Source organism: Humulus lupulus, chromosome 7 (assembly GCF_963169125.1).
Source record: "Humulus lupulus chromosome 7, drHumLupu1.1, whole genome shotgun sequence".
NCBI classification, from domain to species: domain Eukaryota; kingdom Viridiplantae; phylum Streptophyta; class Magnoliopsida; order Rosales; family Cannabaceae; genus Humulus; species Humulus lupulus.
In genome coordinates this window covers 23,853,727-23,877,538 of record NC_084799.1, presented here as the reverse complement: position 1 = coordinate 23,877,538, position 23,812 = coordinate 23,853,727, and the positions used below count along the sequence as shown (strand labels likewise).

At 32.1% G+C, this 23,812-nt stretch overlaps 2 protein-coding genes across 5 annotated transcripts; one reads left to right on the top strand and one right to left on the bottom strand.

Annotated features, from left to right (window-relative positions):
- The first annotated feature begins 7,553 nt into the window (after positions 1 to 7,553).
- LOC133791497 (luminal-binding protein 3-like) lies at positions 7,554 to 15,218 on the top strand. The gene is made up of 3 exons (XM_062229422.1): positions 7,554 to 7,877; positions 13,935 to 13,938; positions 14,898 to 15,218. The coding sequence occupies exons 1-3, from the start codon at positions 7,554 to 7,556 to the stop codon at positions 15,095 to 15,097; spliced, it is 528 nt and encodes a 175-aa protein (XP_062085406.1). The 3' UTR covers positions 15,098 to 15,218.
- Positions 15,219 to 16,128: 910 nt separating this feature from the next.
- On the bottom strand, positions 16,129 to 23,038 carry LOC133790958 (ATP-dependent DNA helicase Q-like SIM). 4 transcript variants are annotated; one of them, XM_062228815.1, is made up of 16 exons: positions 22,808 to 23,037; positions 21,707 to 22,346; positions 21,410 to 21,629; positions 21,207 to 21,317; positions 20,831 to 21,020; positions 20,291 to 20,606; positions 19,947 to 20,173; positions 18,956 to 19,012; positions 18,621 to 18,701; positions 18,299 to 18,362; positions 17,887 to 17,986; positions 17,670 to 17,753; positions 17,353 to 17,440; positions 16,953 to 17,060; positions 16,750 to 16,842; positions 16,129 to 16,583 (listed from the first exon to the last, which is right to left on the bottom strand). In XM_062228815.1, the coding sequence occupies exons 2-16, from the start codon at positions 22,257 to 22,259 to the stop codon at positions 16,224 to 16,226; spliced, it is 2,652 nt and encodes an 883-aa protein (XP_062084799.1). In that variant the 5' UTR covers positions 22,260 to 22,346; positions 22,808 to 23,037; the 3' UTR covers positions 16,129 to 16,223. The 4 variants fall into 4 exon arrangements, with proteins under 4 accessions (XP_062084799.1, XP_062084798.1, XP_062084800.1 ...); XM_062228814.1 differs by having other exon boundaries at positions 21,707 to 22,274; XM_062228816.1 differs by having other exon boundaries at positions 20,873 to 21,020; positions 21,707 to 22,274.
- Positions 23,039 to 23,812: the final 774 nt, after the last annotated feature.

Genomic DNA, 23,812 nt, shown 5'->3' with positions numbered 1-23,812 from the left:
GGCCTAAAAGTGGGCCCGAATTTATTGGAGGCACGAAAATGTGGGTCGGGCCGGCCCACATTTACAGCTCTAGGTGCAAGAGTGTCTAGCATAGGTACCTATTCCACAAAATCACTAATCGCCAAGCTTAATTAATACATGAATTACATACTTAAAAATATAAAGCACAAGCCCAAAAGTGTAAACAGTGAGTCTAAAAATATAAATAACAAGCTTTAAAATATAAATTGTGTAAATCCTAAAATTGGCATTTTATAAAAATATCTTTTTAATTAAAAGATCAATTTCTGTTTCTCTTTATTGTAATTTTCAGAAATTCACTTTCCTTTTTTTGTGAATTTCAGATTATATTAGCTTCCTTATTTAGCTTTATATTGTCTCAATTTTATTATAAAGGGAAGTAATATCTTGCAAATATTCAGTACTTACTCAAAATCATTACTGGAATATTTGTCATTATATATTCGTGCAGCTCAAGAGTTGAAATTCAGGAAACTGAATCTTTATTGTCATTAATTGTTCTTTCTATTTTGAGTTGTTTTTTATCCGACACAGGTCTGAGCTGTCCCCACCAAAATCGTATATGTCAGATCGGCATCTTCTAAAAAAAGAAACTCTTCATCAATCAAGAATATCTTCAATTATTCTTGCCTTTATTAGGAGATTATTTCTCAGCCTTTATGAGCACGAAAAATGACTCTATAAATAAGACTTCAAAGGCAGTGAGAAAAGTGAACTCTTAGATGCATAATTTGTGAGTGTATTGTAATATTTTTTAGAGTTCCTTCTTTGTATTCAAGATCATTGTATTCACGTGATCTTGTAGAAATATGAGAGTTTAGTTTATGTGATAAGTTTATACCACGTTCATGAGTGAATACACATTGTAATTTGAACAGAACTTTTATAAGTCTTCGAGAGAGGATTTTTACAAGCCTTGCGTTGGGAGGATGCAAGCACTCGCTGGCCAGTGAAGGGAGTTCAAGTGGTTGAGCGTTCCAATCAAGATCAGATTAGTGAAGAGAAGTACAACAAAGTTGCGGCAAATCTCAAGAGGGAGTCTTGTTTTGTTTAAGTCAATATTTTGTACTTGTGATTCTTTATTAATTGGTTTTATTCTCTGGGCGTGGCCCCAAGGAGTAGGTTATCTGAAAGGGTTTCTGAACCTTGTAAAAATTCGTTGTGTTCTTTATTGTTTTGCACTGTCTTTTTATTGTGTTCAGTTTCTGTCGTAACAAGTTTGAATTCTGTCCCGACAGAACTGCAATCTGTTTAAACAGTTAATTACCATTCCGCACTTTAATTAATTCACATGGTTTAATTAATTTGGTAATTACTAGAAACGGAATTTCAAATCGCATAGTCCAAAATGTAAACCACAAGCTCTAAAATGTAAACCATGCCTTTTAAAATGTAAATCACAAGCCCTAAAATATAAACCATGCGTTCCAAAATGTAAACCACCATTCCCTCTTGGCCCTTTAATTTATAAAGCATAACGCTTAAAATCTAAATCAAAACTCTTTAAAATTTAAATCACAAGGCTTAAAATTTAAACCACAAGACTTCAAATTTAAACTATAAATCATAACGTTTAAAATCTAAACCATAACGCTTTAAAATTTAAACCACTAGGCTTAAAATATAAATTACAAGGCTTAAAATCTAATCCACGATCCTTTAAAATATAAATCACGACGTTTAAAGTCTAGACCAAAACTCTTTGAAATTTAAATCACAAGGCTTAAAATTTAAACTGCAAGACTTAAAATTTAAACTAGTGGGCTTAAAAGTTAAACCACAAGGCTTAAAATCTAAACCACGACCATTTATACTATAAAGCATATCTATTGATTTCCACATCCATTTAGTCAGAGTCACGGCGCACAATGAATTATATTTTAGAATGTTATGGCTACATTTCAAGTCAAATAGTTTATAAATTAAATAGACATGGTCTACAATTTAAATGGTTGTGGTTTAGATTTTAAAGACTCAAGAATTAAATTTTAAGTCTTGTGGTTTAGATTTTAAACGTTATGTTATAGTTTAAAGAGACGTGGTTTAAATTTTAAGGAGTTATGATTTAAATTCCAAGGAGTTGTGGTTTAGATTTTAAGCCTAATGGTTTAAATTTTGAGCCCTTGTGGATTATATTTTAAGAAGTTGTGGTTTAGATTTTAAACGTTATGATTTATAGTTTAAAGTGACGTGGTTTAAATTTTAAGCCCTGCAGTTTAAATTTTAAGGAGTTGCGTTTTAGATCTTAAATGTTATGCTTTATAGTTTAAATTTATAGTGTAAAGAGACGTATTTTGGATTTTAAGCATAGTGGTTTAAATTTTAAGGAGTTGAGGTTTAGATTTTAAACATTATGTTTTATAGTTTAAAGAGACGTGATTTAGATTTTAAGTCTGGTGATTTAAATTTTAAGGAGTATTGGTTTAGAATTTAAACGTTATGCTTTATAATTTAAATTTATAGTTTAAAGAGACATAATTTAGATTTCAAGTCTAGTGGTTTATATTTTAAGCCTAGTGGTTTAAATTTTAATCATTGTTGTTTAAATTTTATATTAAACATTATGCTTTATAGTTTAAATATATAGTGTAAAGAGACGTGGTTTAGATTTTAAGCCTAGTGGTTTAAATTTCAAGTCTTGTGTTTTAAATTTCAAGCCTTATGTTGTTAATTTTAAGTCTTGCAGTTTAAATTTTAAGGAGTTGTGATTTATAGTGTGAAGAGACGTGGTTTAAATTTTAAGCATTGTGGTTTAAATTTTAAGCATTGTGGTTTAAATTTTAAAGAGTCATGATTTAGATTTTAAACGTTATGCTCTATAGTTTAAAGAAACACGATTTATATTTTAAGCTTAGTGATTTAAATTTCAAGCATTGTGGTTTAAATTTTCAGGAGTTATGGTTTAAATTTTAAACATTATACTTTATAGTTTAAATTTATAATGTAAAGAGATGTGGTTTAGATTTTAAAACTAGTGGTTTAAATTGTAAGGAGTTGTGATTTAGATTTTAAATGTTATGCTTTATTGCTTAAATTTATAGTTTAAAGACACGTAGTTTAGATTTTAAGCCTAGTGGTTTAAATTTTAAGGAGTTATGGTTTAGATTTTAAATGTTATGTTTTATAGTTTAAAGAGATGTGATTTAGATTTTAAGCCTAGTGGTTTAAATTTTAAGGAGTTATGGTTTAAATTTTAAAGAGTCGTGGTTTAAATTTTAAGCCTCGTGCTATAAATTTTAAAGAGAAGTAGTTTAAATTTTGAGCCTTGTAATTTAAATTTTAAGGAGTAGTGGTTTAAATTTCAAGCCGTGTGGTTTAAATTTTAAAGATAAGCAATTTTAATTTTAAATAGTCGTGGTTTAAATTTCAAGCCGTGTGGTTTAAATTTTAAAGATAAGCAGTTTTAATTTTAAATAGTCGTTGTTTAGATTTTAAGCCTAGTAGTTTAACTTTTAAGACTTGTGGTTTAAATTTTAAAAAGTCATGGTTTAAATATTAACCCTCATTGTTTAAATTTTAAGCCCTGTAGTTTAATTTTTAAGCATTGTGATTTAAATGCTAAAGAGACGTTGTTTAAATTTTAAGTCTTGTGGTTTAAATTTTAAGCTTTTTGGTTTAAATTTTAAAAACTATTGGTTTAAATTTGAAAGAGTCGTGGTTTAGATTTTAAAGGTTCATGCTTTATATTTTATATGGTCGTGATTTATATTTTTAGCTTAGTAGTTTAACTTTTAAATATTGTGATTTAAATTTCAAAGAGTTCGTAATTTAAATTTTAAGTCTTATAGTTTAAATTTTAAAGAGACATAGTTGAAATTTTAACTATTGTTGTTTAAATTTTAAAGAATTGTGGTTTAAATTTTAAGTTTAGTGATTTAAATTGTAAAGAGACGTAGTTTAAATTTTAAATATTGTGGTTTAAATTTTAAAGACTAGTGATTTATATTTTGAAGAATTGTGGTTTAAATTTTAAACTTTGATGTTAAACTTTTAAATGGTCGTGATTTATATTTTATGTTTTAGGATTTATAAATGATTATTATTTACATTTTAAGCTTTGTGGTTTAAATTTTAAAAAGTTGTGGTTTAGATTTTAAGCATTGATATTTATATTTTAAAGGATAATTTTTCATAGATTGAATACAATTCTATAAATATAGTTGTCAGACATATATAAGACAACATAAAAGTTTTAGTTTTGCAATAACAACTTTAGTTTCTGAGTTATTTTAACAAACACTTAGAATGCATTTCAAAACTAGTAAGCCTAGTATGAGTTGTTACGAGCCTAAAATTATTCTTTAGACATTTCAACTAAAATGCATTTCCAATTAGGGTTTATATTTTTTTGGACCCTGTGTTTTGTCTCATTACCTGTTTGGACCTTGTGTTTTGACAAATTACTTTTTGGACCCTATATTTTGTAAAATAGTTAAAATAGAACCCTAAACCCGATTTCATTCAATGTTTTCTTAACTAAAATCACAAATGATTTACCAAACTAACAATTCAGAACAAAAATAAAATCATTATGCTTAAAAACTGTGTTGTTATATTCAATCTTTTCTTTATCAAAATTGAGTTTAGGGTTCTATTTTAACCATTTTACAAAACATAGAGTCCAAAAAGTAATTTGTCAAAATACAGGTCCAAACAGGTAATGTGACAAAACACAGGGTCCAAAAAAGTATAAACCCTTCCAATTATAATATGACACATATAATACACATTACAATAACACTTAGAACCATATACTTAAATAAGGATAATTTGGGAAGTCTAATGATAATAATGGGTAAAATTTAATTAAATATATTTAATGTCTAATTTTAGTTACTCCTAAAAGTAGAAAATTATCTACTTTTCCATTAAAAAAATAATTTTTTTTAATTACTCAATTCCGGTTGATATTGCTTCGAACCCTTTTTATTAGAGGAAATTACATCAAATATGGGATTTTTTTATAAACTTTGAAAAATATGGCAGTTTTTTTTAAAAGTTTTTTATGGTATATTTTATTTGTTTACATTTTTATGGGAGTTTTTTTTTCCATATTTTTGTAAAACTTTATTTGTATACCATATTTTATCTTTTATACTTTTTTTAGTACCTATTTTTTATTATTTTGAGATTATTTTTATAATTTTAATCTATTTGTGTTAATTTTTATTATTTATATTTGATAAAATATTTTAATCACAGACAGAGACTGACAAAGGACCACTCAGACCCCATCACAACTTAATAAAACAATTTAATTAAACTTAAAGGCTAAAATGAAAATCAATTTGTGATTCCTTTTCCAGTTTCTTTTTTGTACGCCTTTTCCTCCTCCTCTTCTTCTTCTTCTTCTTCTTCTTCTTGCATCGTCAATATTGCATCAAGCTCCAAGGCAGATGTCGATCTCCGTCGACGGGCAAGCAGAGGCGCTCAGGCATGGTCATGGTATCGTGATGCTCGCGATGCAAAAATCTGGGGAGGTTGGCGAAGGGCAAGGCTAGATCTGGGGCTGGAGCTTATCATATACCCAGAAAGAAGAACTTCACTGAGTACTGGAGACATCTTCTACTGGTTTTGGTTGTTAGTAACATCTAGCTAAGATTAGATTAGATCTATCTGTGGAAAAAATATATGTATATATATATATGTATATATATATGTATATATTGAACTGAGTAAAAAGAAAGGAATTTTAATGGAGGTTTTGTGAAGAGGATGGGGGATGAATTAAACTACTAAAGAATGATGAGAAGAAAAAATGGCTGAGAGGCTCAAAGCTTAGTAGGAAGATATGGTAACTGGTTACAGCGAGGTTTGAAAAAAAAAAATCAAATCTAAAAAAAATAACCAATTGCTATGGTACCTGGTTACTTAGTCAGGTGTGAAAACAAAATCAAATCTAAATTAATCGCTACTGTAACTGGTTACACCTAGGTCTAAAAAAAATCTGATATGAATAAAATGATTCAGGCATCATGGTACCTGGTTACTTAAACAAATTTGGAAAAAAAAAACCCAGAAAAATCAAAAGTTTTGTTTGCTTGTTTTTTTATTTCTTGTACTTGTATTCTGAATAAATTTTGTAAACCTATCGATACATTTTTTGAGCAAACGTTCTAGTTCTATTTCTTTAAATAATCAATAAACACATAAATATTTATGTTAGAACCTTATTTGATGAATGTTTGGCTGCTAAACCTATTGATCTAAATATCACAGAGAAGAACATTTTGACAACTTTTGCCCTTTTCAACCAAAAAAACTAATCAGGTAACCTAAGCTTTCATATGTTAAAAGTACCCTAAAATATTCAACTACCTAGCTTCTTATACTACCCTAGTCTACACTAAATAATACTAGTCAACTTTTCTTAAGTACATTTCTTAAATCAAATCAAATATCAAGTCAAGTACCTGGTTACTTAAACAAATTTAGAAAAAAAAAACCCAGAAAAATCAAATATGAAGTTCAAAATTAGATGTAAAAAAGAAGAAAACTATATTTGAAGAAAGAAAAAGAAGAATAAGAAAGACCAAATAAGAAGAAGAAGAAGAAGAAGAAGAAGAAGAAAATCAGTTCGTCGTCGGAGGCAGCAGCGGAGCTAGTAACACCAAAAAAAATCTGAGATGGCCATTGAATTGGGGAAGAGAAAAAAAGAAATGAGAAGAGAGAGATCGTGAGGAGAGAAGAGAAAATAAGAAAATTAAGTTTATGGTAATTTATTTACCATATTTTAAACTTTTTTTCCAAAACTTACTATATTTTGTACAATTATTTTTTTTCGAAACTATATATATTTCCCATATTTATGTAAACTTCTCAATTCCAAAAGTTCAAAGTTTTCGCGGGGTTTTTTTTGGCTGAATTCTGAGGATCCAGCTTCCACAGAATGTGTTTTACCGAAAATTATTCCTTTCGCGATTCGGTTATATATCAATTCGCTCAATCTCTTGGTTTGTGAGCTTTCTCTTGTATTCATATAAGTCTTTCTGGAATTTTGATACCTTTCTCCAATTTTCTCTAATAATGTATATAATACTAATAGATTTAATATCGGGGCTATTATCATATATCAAATTTAGGTTTTTTTTTCCTTTTCGAAATAGGATTTAGAATGAAATTGAGTTTCTTATGTTGTTTGTTACTTTTGCTATTGTCGAACAGGCATAATTTGTTTTAGTAGTTGTTAATCTTTACCTGAAAGTAAGAATGAAATGTAGAATTTTTAGATTGTAATGTTCTATTATTTGGGTAAAAATTAAAACTTTAAAATGACTTCACCAATGCAATTAAACTGAGCAATTATTTTCATTTCGGTTTGGTTATTTAGAAATGAAAACATAAAAAAATTGAGCGGTTGTAGACTCAACAGCTCTACTTTTAGGAGGGAACAAAAACCTGTTAATCCCGACATGAATCCTTTGTTACTATGTCAATGCGGGTATTATGTTTCTAAGCTACCATTTGATGCAAGTGTCTAACTTGAGTTGAGTGTTATGTTTTCTTTGTCTAGAAAACAATTTCAAACATGAATGGCGATAGTGTCTTATTATATATTCATATTTTTCAGGGGAGTGCCTCAAATTGAAGTTACTTTTGAGGTTGATCAAAATAGGATTCTACAAGTAAGAGCAGAAGACAAGGCAGCAAAGAAGTCAAAATCCATCACGATAAAAAATGAGAAGGGTAGTCTAAGCCAAGAAGAGATTGAGAGAATGGTAAAAGAGGCTGAAGAATTTTCCGAAGAAGATAAGAAGTGGAAAGAGAAGATTGACGCCAAGAACAAGCTTGAAACTTACGTTTACAACATGAAAAGCACTGTAAAGGACAAGGGCAAGCTTGCTGATAAGATCGATGTTAGAATATTATTTATTTGGTATATAAAATCAACTAATTGATTTAATATATTAAAGTCAATATTTAATTTATTGACAAAATATTCTAATTAATGGTCAACATTGTTTGTTACCTGATTTTGTTGTTACCCGATTTTTCATATCCCAACTGATTGAGGAAATATCTCAATCTGTGGCAGAGACTCTGATGGTAGGTCTCACTCTATAAATATAGAGTACCGGTCCCCAAGCTCGCTGCTCATTCTGACTTTCAGTAACTCCATCTAAAAGAGTTAGTGAGAGCTTGGAAGCCCGTGTACTCGTTCTAACTTCTGTTCTTTTTCTTTTGTAGATCTAAAGCTAGATCGAGGTTATCAATAGCAATGGCTGGAGGTATACAATATTCGATCCTTTTTGTATATGTTCATTCTATATATTAATTCCGCCTACATGTATATAGAATTGTTCATATGCCTACTTTCATATCAATCTAACATTTGGTATCAGAGCCAGTCTACATCTCTGCCTTGCTAATTTTATCTGCAAATATATTTATTTGATTTATATATGCATTCGTATTCATATTCATATTCATATATCTACGTTTTTTTGTTGGCCTACATTTAACAAAATTTCTTATGATTTATAGATGTGCCTATGTCTTCATCTATACACATATATTATATATTCGTGTATATAGTTTTATATATTGTTTGAGGGCCATATTCATAATTTTTTTTTTTTTTTTTGATAGAGTTTTAATGTCTCATATTTTTTTATTTTTTGTTTCAAAACTAATTTTCCACATAAATACCATTAGAAATCCTTCAGATTATTTTTTCTAATGATCTATGTTTCCAAATCAAGTTTTGAGAATCCAAAATCGGTTTTGCAACCTTCATGTACCCGGTTATGGCCAAAAACAATTTTGATATTAAAGTTCGATTTTTTGTTGTTGTTTAATCAATCTAACGTCATGAATCTCTTTAGACATGTATTTCGAACCAATTTGGACAATAAATTTTATTTTGCCAATTTAATTAAAACATATAATTTTGGTAAATTATATATTTGGAAATCAATTAAAATGTCCAATTACTTGATTTTGGTGTATGGTATATATATCTTTTATTTATACAATATTAAATAATTGTGCTATTTTCATAATGTAATTAATTTTTACAATTAAGTTTGTGCAATTGTTTTATTAATTCACCAAATCAATAAATGATTTTATTGTCTTATTTAGCATGATTTTTTATGCCGTTAAGTATATATATGGAATTATTGTATTTTCATACATATAATTAATTATACTAATTTGTATGATTATTTTTTTCTTATTCATGCAAATTTTATTTTTAGTATAATTATCTTTAATTTTATATGTATGGATTTATAATTTTAAATACATTATATATTCCATTATTGTGCTAGATATATTTAGATTATATTCAAACATTAAGATAGGTTGAATAATATTTAGCACATTAATCTTCATAATTTATTCATAAAATATTCATAAAACATTTAGGGTGAATAAAATTATGAATAATTCATAAACAATTTTGTGGTTGACATAAGAACGCATGAAACTGAGACAAATGCTCAAATCTAGAACGGTTTTTAATGATCTTCGGACGACCACACTAGGAGCACTACTCTCTGTGATTGCCTATTATGTTATAACGAAATTATTCTTAGGTCTTCCTAGAGCCTAAAACATAATGTCTACTGAACCATATAATTTTACATAATTAGGGAGTAGCCACAGCATCTTTAATTATATAAAATTATATATTAATTTGAAAGGATCACATAATGGACAAAATTGTGATTGATTATATAAATATAAAAATTTTACCCCACAGGGATTTTATTATATTTATATAATTAATTAGGATAATATATTAAATTAATTTTCGTAATTTACCCACAGGAGTTATGATAATTAATTTAATAGTTTTATCATAAAGTTTAATAAAGATAGAAGTATCAAACCTTAATTTATCCCAAATAATTCGTTTGAATAATCTATCATCCTTTACATCTAATTTTATTAAATTAAAAATTTAGCCCACAAGCAATTTTTGTTTAATAAAATTTCATTCTTCAGCATGTTATACATTGGTAAAACATGACTTCATTAAGCCTCAATCTTCTAAATCTAAGTTTGTAATCCTATTCCTGCAGCTTCTTCATCATCCTCTAGTTTCGCTGAAATCCTTACCGAAATACCTGAGCTTAGGGGTGATAATTTCAAAATCTGGAAGGAACGAGTTCTTCTTCATTTAGGCTGCGCCGACATGGACTACGCAATAAGGAAGGACGAACCTGCTGCAATCACTGCGACTAGCACTGCTGCTCAAATCGCACTATATGAGAAATGGGAGTGGTCCAATCGCCTCAGCATCATGTTCATCATGTCCAAGATCCCTCTGGGAATGCGTGGATCGGTGGAGCAACCTGAGAAAGTCAAAGACTTGATCAAACTGATCGATGAGCAGTTCGACACTTCGGACAAACCACTTTACAACAACCTCATCCACCAGTTCTCATCCAGAAAACTCACTGGTGTCAAAGGAGTTAGAGAACATATTTCAAAGATGAGGGACATTTCTGCTCAACTGAAGAAACTCGATGTAGTCATTCCTGAAACCTTCCTGGTCCACTACATCCTTAACCATCTTCCACCTCAATATGGGCCTTTCAAAATTTCCTACAACACACATAAGGACAAATGGAGTATCAATGAACTGATAACCATGTGTGCTCAAGAAGAAGCAAGGCTCCTGCAGGAACAAGGTGAAAGTGCTCACATGGCCACCCAAGGCAAGAAACGTAAACCATCCAAGAAGGACAAGGGGAAAAATAAAGTGCCTCCCCAAGGCAATATAAAGAAGGATTTCATCAAATGTTTCTTCTGCAAAAAGAAGGGACATGCGAAAAAGGAATGCGCCAAGTTCAAGAAATGGATGGACGACAAAGGTAATCTAACTTCATTCGTATGTTATGAATCTAATATGGCTAATGTTAATATTAACACATGGTGGATTGATTCTGGATCGACAATTCACATTTCAAATTCCTTGCAGGGTTTACAAAACCTAAGGAAGCCAGTGGGAAGTGAGCAAAGCATCTTATCCGGAAACAAGATGGGCTCACATGTGGAGGCTATAGGAACGTGCCATTTAGTTTTAAGTAGCGGTTTTGTTTTAAAGTTAGAAAAGACATTTTATGTACCAAGTTTCTCTAGAAACTTGATTTCCGTTTCAAGACTTGTACCTTTTGGTTTTTCCTTTACATTTTCAGACAAATCTTTTAATTTATATAATAAATCTGAATGTGTTGGAAATGGTATTTTGTCTGATGGTCTTTACTGCCTTAATTTACAAAACAATACCGCTTATAATACTATGCACGTTCACGCTGGCAATAAAAGATGTGTTATGAATGAGAATTCCTCTACATTATGGCACCGGAGATTGGGACATATCTCTATTGATAGAATTAGAAGGTTAGTAAATGATGGGGTACTCAATACCTTAGATTTTACTGATTTTGATACTTGTGTGGATTGCATTAAGGGAAAGCATACCTCCAAGTCTAAGAAAAGTGGTGTCCATAGGAGTTCTGACCTATTAGAAATCATACATACTGATATATGTAGTCCAGACATGGACTCATATGGTCAGAAATACTTCATCTCTTTCATAGATGATTACTCACGCTACATGTATATCTACTTACTTCATAACAAAAGCGAAGCGTTAGATGTCTTTAAGATATTTAAAGCTGAAGTAGAGAAACAATGCAACAAGCAAATTAAGATAGTGAGATCAGATAGAGGTGGAGAATATTATGGTAGATACACTGAAGATGGACAAGCACCTGGTCCTTTTGCAAAGTTTCTTCAAGAAAATGGGATTGTTGCCCAATATACCATGCCCGGTACACCCGAGCAAAATGGTGTTGCAGAAAGGAGAAACCGAACATTGATGGACATGGTGCGAAGTATGCTTAGCAGCAACCCTAAACTTCCTAAATCCTTGTGGACTGAAGCTCTAAAGACATCCGTGTACATATTAAATCGAGTTCCAACCAAGGCAGTCTCCAAAACTCCTTTTGAATTATGGAAAGGTTGGAAACCGAGTTTGCAACATGTACGCATTTGGGGATGCCCATCTGAAGTTAGGGTATACAATCCACAAGAAAATAAACTGGACCCAAGGACCATAAGTGGATACTTTATTAGTTACGCTGAAAGGTCTAAAGGTTACAAGTTTTATTGTCCATCTCATAGCACGAGGATTGTGGAATCAAGGAATGCAAAATTTCTTGAAAATGCCTTGATTAGTGGGAGTGATCAATCCAAGGACTTAGGTTCTGAGAAAGATCCTTTAGAACCCTCCACCTCAAGAGCAAGATTGATTGTGGTCGATAACACCCCTGCAGTCCAAATGGATGTTGAACCACCACAGCCAATTGTTGAAGATCCACAAGTCAATGATGAAGTTCAAATGGATCAAGTTGTTCAAGAGTTGCCTATAATTGTTGAACAACAAGCTGAACCACCCGCTCCTCAAGAGCCTGCTGGTGTAGCCTTAAGAAGATCCACTAGGACAATAAAATCGGCGATACCTAGTGACTACATTGTGTATTTGCAAGAATCTGACTACAATATTGGAGCCGAAAATGATCCAGAAACGTTTTCACAAGCTATGAATAACAAAGAATCGGAACTGTGGTACAATGCCATGAATGAAGAAATGAATTATATGAAAAGCAACGGAGTCTGGGATCTTGTTGAGTTGCCTAATGGGGCGAGGGCTATTGGGTGTAAATGGGTCTTCAAAACAAAGAAAGACTCATTAGGCAACATTGAGAGACACAAAGCGAGACTCGTTGCTAAGGGATTCACTCAAAAAGAAGGAATTGACTACACGGAGACCTTTTCTCCGGTATCTAAGAAAGATTCCCTCAAAGTTATCCTGGCATTAGTTGCTCATTTCGATTTAGAGCTACAGCAGATGGATGTGAAAACTGCCTTCCTAAATGGTGACCTAGAGGAGGAGGCATACATGAAACAACCAGAAGGATTCTCCTCTAGTAATGGTGAGCATTTGGTGTGCAAGCTTAAGAAGTCCATCTATGGTTTAAAACAAGCGTCCCGCCAATGGTATTTAAAATTCCATGATGTCATCTCTTCTTTTGGATTTGAAGAGAATGTCATGGATCAATGTATATACCAGAAGGTCAGTGGGAGTAAGATTTGTTTTCTTGTTTTATATGTGGACGATATTCTTCTTGCAACCAATGATAAGGGCATGCTACATGAGGTGAAGCAATTTCTCTCAAAGAACTTTGAGATGAAGGATATGGGTGATGCGTCTTATGTCATTGGCATTAAGATCCATCGAGATAGATTCAAAGGTATCTTAGGTCTATCTCAAGAAACCTACATTAACAAAGTTTTAGAGAGATTTTGGATGAAAGATTGTTCACCAAGTGTTGCTCCTATCGTTAAGGGTGATAAATTAAATTTGAGCCAGTGTCCAAAGAATGATTTTGAAAAGGAAGAAATGAAGAACATCCCATATGCTTCTGCTGTTGGAAGCTTGATGTATGCTCAGGTGTGCACACGACCCGACATTGTCTTTGCTGTCGGAATGCTAGGAAGATTTCAGAGTAACCCGGGATTAGACCACTGGAAAGCTGCAAAGAAAGTTATGAGGTATCTTCAGGGTACTAAGGATTACAAACTCATGTTCAGACGAACCGACAACCTAGAAGTAGTTGGCTACTCAGATTCAGACTTTGCTGGCTGTATTGATTCACGTAAATCAACTTCTGGTTACGTGTTTATGTTTGCCGATGGAGCTATATCATGGAGGAGTAACAAACAGACCTTGACTGCTACTTCTACTATGGAAGCCGAGTTCGTTTCGTGTTTTGAGGCTACATGGTGTATGGCTAAAGAGTTTCATTTCAGGCCTTAGAGTTGTAGATTCAATATCTAGGCCATTGAGAATGTTCTGCGACAATTTAGCTGCTGTATTCATGGCTAAGAACAACAAGAGTGGTAGTCGAAGCAAGCACATCGACATCAAGTACTTAGCTGTGAGAGAACGTGTTAAAGAAAATAAAGTGGTCATTCAACACATTAGCACTGAATTGATGATTGCTGATCCTATGACGAAAGGCTTACCACCTCATAAATTCAAGGATCATGTAGTGAACATGGGACTTGGTTCCCTTATGTAAATTTATTGTACAAACTGAAGTTATTATCAATGAAACTCTTATTTTGATGTTTTCTCATATTTATGCGCATCTTAATTTTATTTGAGAAAATTTTATCTTCATAGGACCTGAATAAACATAAGGTTTATTCGTTTAAGTACATAGCCACATAAATTACATTGTTATGTAATAAATATATTGTAATACATGGAAGATAATACTCGTCATAAAAAGAGGACCTATCGCCATGATTCATGTGTTTATTATCTAACAGGGATGATCGTCGGGCTTAAGTAATACATTAATTTAAATGCTGACCAAGTGGGAGAATGTTAGAATATTATTTATTTGGTATATAAAATCAACTAATTGATTTAATATATTAAAGTCAATATTTAATTTATTGAAAAAATATTCTAATTAATGGTCAACATTGTTTGTTACCTGATTTTGTTGTTACCCGATTTTTCATATCCCAACTGATTGAGGAAATATCTCAATCTGTGGCAGAGACTCTGTAAATATAGAGTACCGGTCCCCAAGCTCGCTGCTCATTCTGACTTTCAGTAACTCCATCTAAAAGAGTTAGTGAGAGCTTGGAAGCCCGTGTACTCGTTCTAACTTCTGTTATTTTTCTTTTGTAGATCTAAAACTAGATCGAGGTTATCAATAGCAATGGCTGGAGGTATACAATATTCGATCATTTTTGTATATGTTCATTCTATATATTAATTCCGCCTACATGTATATAGAATTGTTCATATGCCTACTTTCATATCAATCTAACAATCGATTCAGACGATAAAGAAAAGATCGATAGCACTCTGAAGGAGGCTCTTGAATGGTTGGATGATAACCAAAATGTTGAGAAAGAAGATTACGATGAGAAACTAAAAGAAGTCGAGGAAGTGTGTAATCCTGTTATTCAAAAAGTTTACCAGAGAAGTGGTGGAGCTTCTTCTTCTTCCGATGAGGACGAATCACATGAGGAATTGTAGAGAATTGAGTTGCTTGTATTGATGTTAGTATATAGTTTACATCTTATTGTTCTTCTCTTCTCTTCTCGTTAAAGAAGATGTTAGTTTTCAATTTCGTTTGCTTTCAAATCATTCAGTTGACTCTAAATTTTTTTTATGGACATAACTTTGAACATTTTAAGTTCAGCTTCTAGTAAGAACAGCTTTGTTACCTACTTACCGTTTTTTGATATATTAAAACGATTAGGACCCAAAATATTGTAACGTGAAATTTTTAAGCTATTTTACTATTCTAAATATATATATATATAATATTTAAATTGTTTGGCCAACGAGATAAAATAATTGGACAGAATATTTTTTTCTTTTCTTTTTTTGACACAATGGGTGTGGGATTATTTAGTTCACACAAAAATGTAACTGATATAATTCCACATTGGTTGGATTATTTTATATTAATGATTTTTAATCTTTTCATTCTATATAGAGGCAATTAAAAAAGAAGAAAAAAAATATTATATGCTATATATTCCTTTTCGAACATTTATTTTTAAATTTTACTTTAGAAACACCTTTACTATTGTATTGAAATGTCCATTACTTTCATATCTTTTATTATTTCATGTAGATTCACCAACACAAAATAAATATTTCATTGCGACAAAAAAAAATAGCATTCAAATATTCTAGATACAATCCAGTACTACTACTTAGTAGTTCAATTAAATTCTGTGTACTAAACCAAATCTCAAGTGGATATCAACAGCTAACAAACTATAAATCCTCCCCTCGTCAATTTTTTGAATATTTTGACACCATTTTGACATCTAGTGACTTTTTGAAAATAATTTGGGTTACTTCCCATTTTGATTCTACAGAAATAAACATGACACAAAGGAATGTTTTATTATTATGTTTTCATTCGTAACTTTTTTTGTCTTCATTAGTAATATTGTTGTTGCTGGGCTAAAGACAAATATGAAAGTAGTTTATGTTTCAATTTTGCTCATTTCTTTGACAAACTTGATAAAACATTTTTGATTTGACATAAATTAACAGCAAATGTCATTAATAACCTTGCTCTTTCAAAAACTTCATAAGAGAGGGGTCAACTCTTTACAGTTCATGGTTACAAATTTTCAATAAATCACCTAGACCGAAATGGCTTACCATTTGCTTTGGTGAATTTCGCTGTTATTCTACCTCTAACAGTAGTCATATCAGGAGTATGCTTATTTGAATTTCTTTTCCCCCTTTTTCTTGACCCTCTTAACCCCTTTGTTTTTTTCTGCTTCGTCTTGTGTTGCATCCTCTCCAAACGTTGGCGGCGAATCTCAGGGTCAGCCCACCCTTTTCCCCAGTCTGAGAAACTCGAATAAGATTCAGTCTTCCTCATGGACACAAGCATATCTGCTTCAGGGTGAACACAAAAAGTTTGGTCCTCCTTGTATTGCAGAAACTCAAGACCAAGTTCTGTTGGCTCTGGCATTGTTATCTGAACATGGTTCTGACCAAAACAATGCAAACTTATTAAAAACCAGTCAACTAAAGGCAATAACAACATGCTACTCCTAAGACCTTGTACAGAAACTCGAGCCAACACCACAATTTCCTGCCAAATATGGAGATTGGAGCGATAATAAACTTACTGGAAATAATAAAAAATGGTATACCTTGTCATCTCCCTCTCTGATTAACCCTTTACTTTCCATAATTCGAGCAAGGCCTCGCCACCAGAGCAGATCAGTAGCCATGAATTTTTGAGACTGAATGGACATCATGTGATACCATTTAAAGATGCAAATTAATGTCTAATAATGAACGAATAATTCCAAGTACAAGCAGAGATGGTGAAAAGGAATTAGAGATCTGATACCTGTGACCTAATTTCACTGACAAACATCCTGAGATCTGGCTTTCCCCTGAATCTTTGTTGTGTACTTGCATCATCAAAGTATGAGGCCTCATCAAAAGTTCTACGTCCCTGAAACGCAAAACATGTCACTCACGAGATGATCAGCTTGGAAAAGTGTAATATGTTCACACTCTAGACTAGAGCTACATGGCCAAATCCATGAGCAATTCATATACATTTAGCAACTTGTTGAAATTTCTAATAATCTACGCAGCTCTATCTATTTGGTTTGTAGCAACTTTAAGATAGACCCAAAGCACGCAAGAATGATTTGAGCAATTATAGTTAATATTAACTGAACCAAATATAAAAAGTTAATTCAACACATTGCATTTATGACAGCAATAATCATACCACTTACGTTATAGGCAGCAATAACCTGCATCAAGATGTCTGCCTCCTCTCTCAAATCCTGTGCTTCGGGAGGTCCATTAACGCACACATCACACCTGCATACAAATATATATATATATATATATAAATTTAGTATAAATAAAAAGGACACTCAATGTATTTATGTGACACAATGGCAACCATGACTGCTTTTCTTAAAAAGAAAATATTCCATAATAATGAGAATCAAGATAGTAGACATGAATATTGTCATAAAAGTACTTTGCAATCCAGAAAACAAACTTTAATATCACAACTAAAATGAAGATAAAAAACCATACGTACATGAGACACTTCTCATCAGTGAATTTCTCTCCAAAGTATTCCACGAGCTTCTTAGCCCGACAGCATGATGAATTCATTCCATACCTGCAAATGAAGAAAGTAATCTACAATATAAACATGTGCATCGATGCACACCACTGGGGTAAAATAATCTTTAGTACAATAATAATTGGGAGAAACATACTAGCATATATAAGGAGAAGAATGAACTATAAACCTGAAACAATCAGACAACATCTTGTATGCTTGTCTTGTCTGCTCAGCAGTTCTCTTACTAGGCAAAAGTGAAGGTACTCTTGATAAGTTTGCAATCAATACTGTTGAGAAGGCCAATAATGAATTGCTGTTAGGTTTCATTGAGTACCAACATTCATTGAAATTCAAATGAGTAAAAACCCAATACCCACCTTCCATATCTAAAAACTTAAAAACCAAATGCTAGTCCATTAAGGATCAAAAAGAAGTTCAAGAAAAAAAAATTAATTTTCAAATATATATCATATTATAAGTAAAATTCGTTAAAAAATAAAAAATATATAAATAAGAATTAGAACTTTCATTTACTGAAATTCGCAATTTAGTATAAGAAAGTACATTTCACCAAAAACATGAAACATAGACTTGCTTACTACAATCTGCTAACTTTCCGTCTCTTCCAGCACGACCAGCTTCTTGATAGTATGCTTCCAGGCTCTATAGTGCAATTAAATGTTACAAGAAGCTTAAACCAGAAATCATCTAAAAATCTTATGCAACAAAAAATAATTTTATTTTTATCTATACATGAATGGTCACATTTTAGAGGTATTTTGCCTCTTGACATAAATGAAAGTCTACTTATTTCAAGTTAGAAATAAAACTAATAATTCATGATTATCATACAACCATAAAGCATAATTACGAAATGAGTGGGACACAACAAACATAAAAAAATAACCAAAAAGAGAATACCTGTGGCCAACCATAGTGGATAATCCTTCGGACCATTAACTTGTCAATCCCCATTCCAAAAGCAATTGTTGCTACAACAACCTAGAGGTGAAGGTAAAGGAAAATATCAGATGAGAAACTATAAATTATAATATGTCGCAAAGTTATACTTCTGGAACTGAAATGAATCTACTAGGAATTAAATTCTATAGCATAACTAAGAATTAGTGAAAAGAATCATTTTCATAGGGCATAACAGCTGATTAATAGAATTTTATAGAGAAAGGAAACAAGAAGACACAAAACTATGATTATGGAATGGACTACGTAGTATTATTACAGTATGAAATTCATACCTCTATTGTGTTTTCTTGAAATTCCTTGTGGACCTGCCTCAAATGTTTTTTCGGCAACTGCAGAAAAAGTAAAGTTGCAAAATTAATTGAATAAAACTAGAACAGACATTTAAGAAACAGTACAGAGAACTTGTACTTCAGCAATCAGTCACAACTCACAAGTGAATGTTTAAAAAACTATATGCTGTTTAGAATTTAATAATGAATGAACAAAAACATGGCATTAAAACAGATGCAGATTACCAGCCAGATTCATATGAGGACATGAAAATATTAGTTATTTCTTGATATGAATGAAAATCTATTCAATCCCTCATTCTCTCCACTATAGTGTATCCACACAGAAAACTGTTAGGAACCCAAGAGTCAGCAAATAGACATTAATAAGGTAGTGGGGATTGTGGGTTATATTTTGTAATAAAGAATAATAAAGGGGCAAGTGGTTTTGGGAAGTGTAAGAGCCCATATTGAGTATATTTAAATAGGGCTGTGGAGATGGAGAGGGCATCCATTGTATGAATCTGAGATTAGGAGCAGTAGCTCTTTGGGGAGAGTGGTGGTCTCTTGAATACCACTGGGTTTATTAGCTATACTATGCTATTTATGTGTTCATTGTTCTAGTAGTATTCTATGTGTTGTGTGTGAATCTATTTGGGACCTAACAAAAACATTGTTCCATATTAAAATATAGTTTTGAAGACTCATAAAAACAATACAAGCAAAGATATTTTGGCATTCATGGCAAAGAATTCTTATGTGCTACAGGGTTAGTTTTGTAGGCAGCCAACAGTAAATTCTTGTGGTATCCCCGAATATAACTTTGCAGACTCATAAAAACAATTCAAGCAAGATACTTTGGCGTTCATGGCAAATAAATTCCAAAGAGCGACAAAGTTAGTTTTGTAGGCAGTCAATAAATCACATAATTGATTGTATGAGGAAAAACATTGACGCTACCTATATAATCTACAAAATTATATCCAAGACATACCCCTGCATTATAAGCAGCAGCCTTCACACCATGTCCACATAGATACTTGGCAATTTTCAATGTATCTTTTCTAGTGGGAACATATATGATGGTAGGTCCTTGTTCTAAATTCTCTTTTAAAAGTTGATCCCTTTTGTCCAGTCTACTTGGGTGATCAACCGACTCAGATACTCCAATGAGGTCACAGTCTAGATGAGGAGCTTCTGCGGAGAACTCACCACAAGCAACTGCAGCCGTGGAACTTAAAAGTATCAAAAAATATGTATAAATATGCTGCACTGAGCAAATTTGAAGAAAATAATTTTCAATAGAAACAAAATAATAAAGAATATGAACTTCAATACCATCCCAATCATCCACACTCTGGAAAACATCCACCTCGTTTTCCAAGTACTCAATTGACATTTCTTTTCCCTTTGCATCATTATGCTCTGTTGAATATGTTTCATCATCTCTATCAGAATAACTATCCTCAACATCAGTCAAATCATTGTCAGAAATTGCATCTGCCTCCAATATGCTAACAGATGAACCACTAAATTCTAGTGGGAATATCATTTGTTTCTTTTCTCCAGGTTTTCCCTTTCTTGCATATTGATCAATCAACTCATGGAAATCTTTCTCATAAGATAATGGTGAAGAGGTTCTACTATGTTTTACCTGTAAAACAGCAATGGCATGAATGTTATTGATAAATATTAAGAAAAATAAATGCATGAAACATCTAAATGCAGGCGGTGTTAAAATCTTTAACAGCCCAGTAGAAATGACTTCGAATTTATCCAACCATACAGTAACATATCCTGGTAAAAATTTAAAGCTCTGGACCCATCTAGAAATTAAACTACTGAAATGAGGGATAAATATGGAGAGAGGGAACTCACGGAAAACCTCAGGTTTGGCCGAAAAAATGAGGTAAGGACAACCTTTGTTTCTTTTGTCATGGACAATGACTTGAGAATGTCTTCTCGAACCTGTATTGTGGCAGTAGCAGTTAATGCCATCAGTGGTATACTGAATTTTAGGAACTTTAAGTTGCTTGCACTGAACTTCTCTCGCAGGACAGACAATCTCCTGAAATTTTCAACTTACATTCAGATATTTGTAATAAAACTTCACAATCCAGTAAGTAAATACAAGAATGGGTCTTGAAAAGGGTCATTTTTTTAATCCATTCAAAGCAAAAGTCACTGTAGAAATGCAAATCTAATAGCAATTGTGGTACAGTGGTAAAGAAAAAAAAAACTGTACTTCACAGACCTGTAGTCTGGCCGAAAATCATGACCCCACTTAGAAACACAATGTACTTCATCAATAGCAAATAAAGCAATTCCACGATTTTCCGCTAATGTCTGAAGTGGTTTTATCAGTCTGTACCACAGCAGATTCAAAATTTTAAAAATGAATACAAACTTGTATGTACCTAAATGACACAAAAAACTTAGATTTATTGTTACATATACCTTAAAACTGTCTCAGGGCAAATATATACTATGCTATACATGCCTCTCATAGCTTTAGTTTCAACAGAACTATCAGGCTGGCCAGATCCAAGAAAGCAAGCAGAGACCCCATGTTTTGCCAGTTTTAAGCACTGATCATGCATCAAGCTTATCAATGGTGATATTACAACCACAACCTTCCCAGTCAATAATGCTGGAATCTGAAAACACAAAGATTTCCCTGCAAACTAATAATTAAGTATAAAGACCGAAACTCACCCAATAGAAGAAACAGAAATATACGTTCACAAATTTTACCAGATCCTGTTGCAGCAAGAACAAGACAGTCTTCATGAGCTTGCCATGCAGTCAAGGCTTCTTTCTGAAATTCTTTTAACGAAAAATTACCAAAATGCTTTTGCAATAGACTGTTCACTTTATGTTCCCAATCTGGTCCAATGCCCATCTCATCTGAGCAATCAACTGGAAATGCTTCTGATGTAGCAGTCTTGATGCAATAACTATCATCTGAAATAGGTGGCTTGCTTTGTTCCACAATTGCAGTTGCACTTCTCTTGTTTCTACTAGTGGACTGGAAATGTTCTAGTATGCTAGACTGTCGCTTCTGACCTGAGACACAAGTGGAAGACATGTCTCTTTTCCCCAAAGCCTTCACATTGTTCTCAAAACTGGTAGAATTACTTGTTGCCCTATGACTGTTTCTACGACATCCATTCAATATATATTCAACTGCATCATCAAGTGATGGACCAACTAATTTCACAGCTTCTACGGCATTGGAATTCTCAAACCCCATTTCAATAAGTTTTGAGACAACATCTTCTTCGGAAGAGATACTATTGCCATTCATGTTTGAAATTGTTTTCTAGACAAAGAAAACATAACACTCAACTCAAGTTAGACATTTGCATCAAATGGTAGCTTAGAAACATAATACCTGCTTTGACATAGTAACAAAGGATTCATGTCAGGATTAACAGGTTTTTGTTCCATCCTAAAAGTAGAGCTGTTGAGTCTAATTTCTAAATAACCAAACCAAAATGAAAATAACTGTTCAGTTCAATTGCATTGATGAAGTCATTTTAAAGTTTTAATTTTTACCCAAATAATAGAACATTACAATCTAAAAATTCTACATTTCATTCTTACTTTCAGGTACAGATTAACAACTACTAAAACAAATTATGCCTGTTTGACAATAGCAAAAGCAACAAACAACATAAGAAACTCAATTTTATTCTAAATCCTATTTCGAAAAGAAAAAAAAACCTAAATTTGATTTATGATAATTGCCCCGACATTTAATCTATTAGTATTATATACATTATTAGCGAAGATTGGAGAAAGGCATCAAAATTCCAGACAGACTTATATGAATACAAGAGACAGCTCACAAACCAAGAGATTGAGCGAATTGATATAACCGAATCGCGAAAGGAATAATTTTCGGTAAAACACATTCTGTAGAAGCTGGATCCTCAGAATTCAGCCAAAAAAAAACCCCGCGAAAACTTTGAACTTTTCGGATTTGGGAATTTTGTGAGGTTCACCCTTCAACTGAGCTTCAGATTGTGTTTACTCAGCTGCAATGGCCCACTATCACGGCCCGATTAGTGACTGGGCTAGGAGGAATTTGCCAAAATGGCTTTATCAGATATTGATATTTGCAAAATGGCTTTATTATTTTAATTAATTTTTATAGTTATTACATTTTTTTAAATATGACGATGTGGCAAGATTTGTAAACAAAATAAGCCTAATACGTATAACAAAACCCTACGCAATAGTCCATCATCTTCCTCCCTTCTCTCTTACATACCCCTTTCTCTTCTTCTCCATTGTTGGACAGTAACTTTATTCTACCGTGAAAAGTTTGTCGGCGACAAGCTCCAGCCACCCTCAACAATAACAAGATTTTGGTTGGTATTTATTTTCTTTTACTTATTTCCACAATAATTTTACTTTCACTTATTCCCTTACTATCTTATGCTCTTTCTTTTGAAGAAAATATAATGGAACCAACAATGAAGGAATCAACTACATTTTGTCAGTTGTCATCAAATGAACAAGTAATATTATGATTATAGTTTAATGAATTAGAATAATTAAGATTATGAGTTTAATGGATTAGAATAATTTTGATTTTGAGAAAATTGATGTATAATTTTAAAAAACTGAAAATTCTATAATTTTAAGTTTATTTTCATGGTTAGAGTTCATCACTGTTCTGAAAATTATATAAATATTGGGTTGAAAATTATACTAAAAGACCATATGTAACTCATAGAGTCGCCTAGTGCAATTAAGGGTCTTTTAGGGTCGCTTAGTGTATTTTAACATAAAGAATAAAATTGAACTAAGCGACCCTGGGTCGCTTATGGTCGCTTAGGGTCGCTTAGTGTA

What these genes read in the sequence shown, in the direction of transcription:
- LOC133790958 (XM_062228815.1), bottom strand. Translation starts at nt 22,259, where the DNA reads ATGAATGGCAATAGTATCTCTTCCGAAGAAGATGTTGTCTCAAAACTT. An exon ending in CTGCTGCTTATAATGCAGGG is followed by an intron (nt 19,013 to 19,946) that starts GTATGTCTTGGA and finishes CTTTTTCTGCAG; the next exon opens with TTGCCGAAAAAACATTTGAG. An exon ending in TCAGTGAAATTAGGTCACAG is followed by an intron (nt 16,843 to 16,952) that starts GTATCAGATCTC and finishes ATGTCCATTCAG; the next exon opens with TCTCAAAAATTCATGGCTAC.
- LOC133791497 (XM_062229422.1), top strand. Translation starts at nt 7,554, where the DNA reads ATGGCGATAGTGTCTTATTATATATTCATATTTTTCAGGGGAGTGCCT.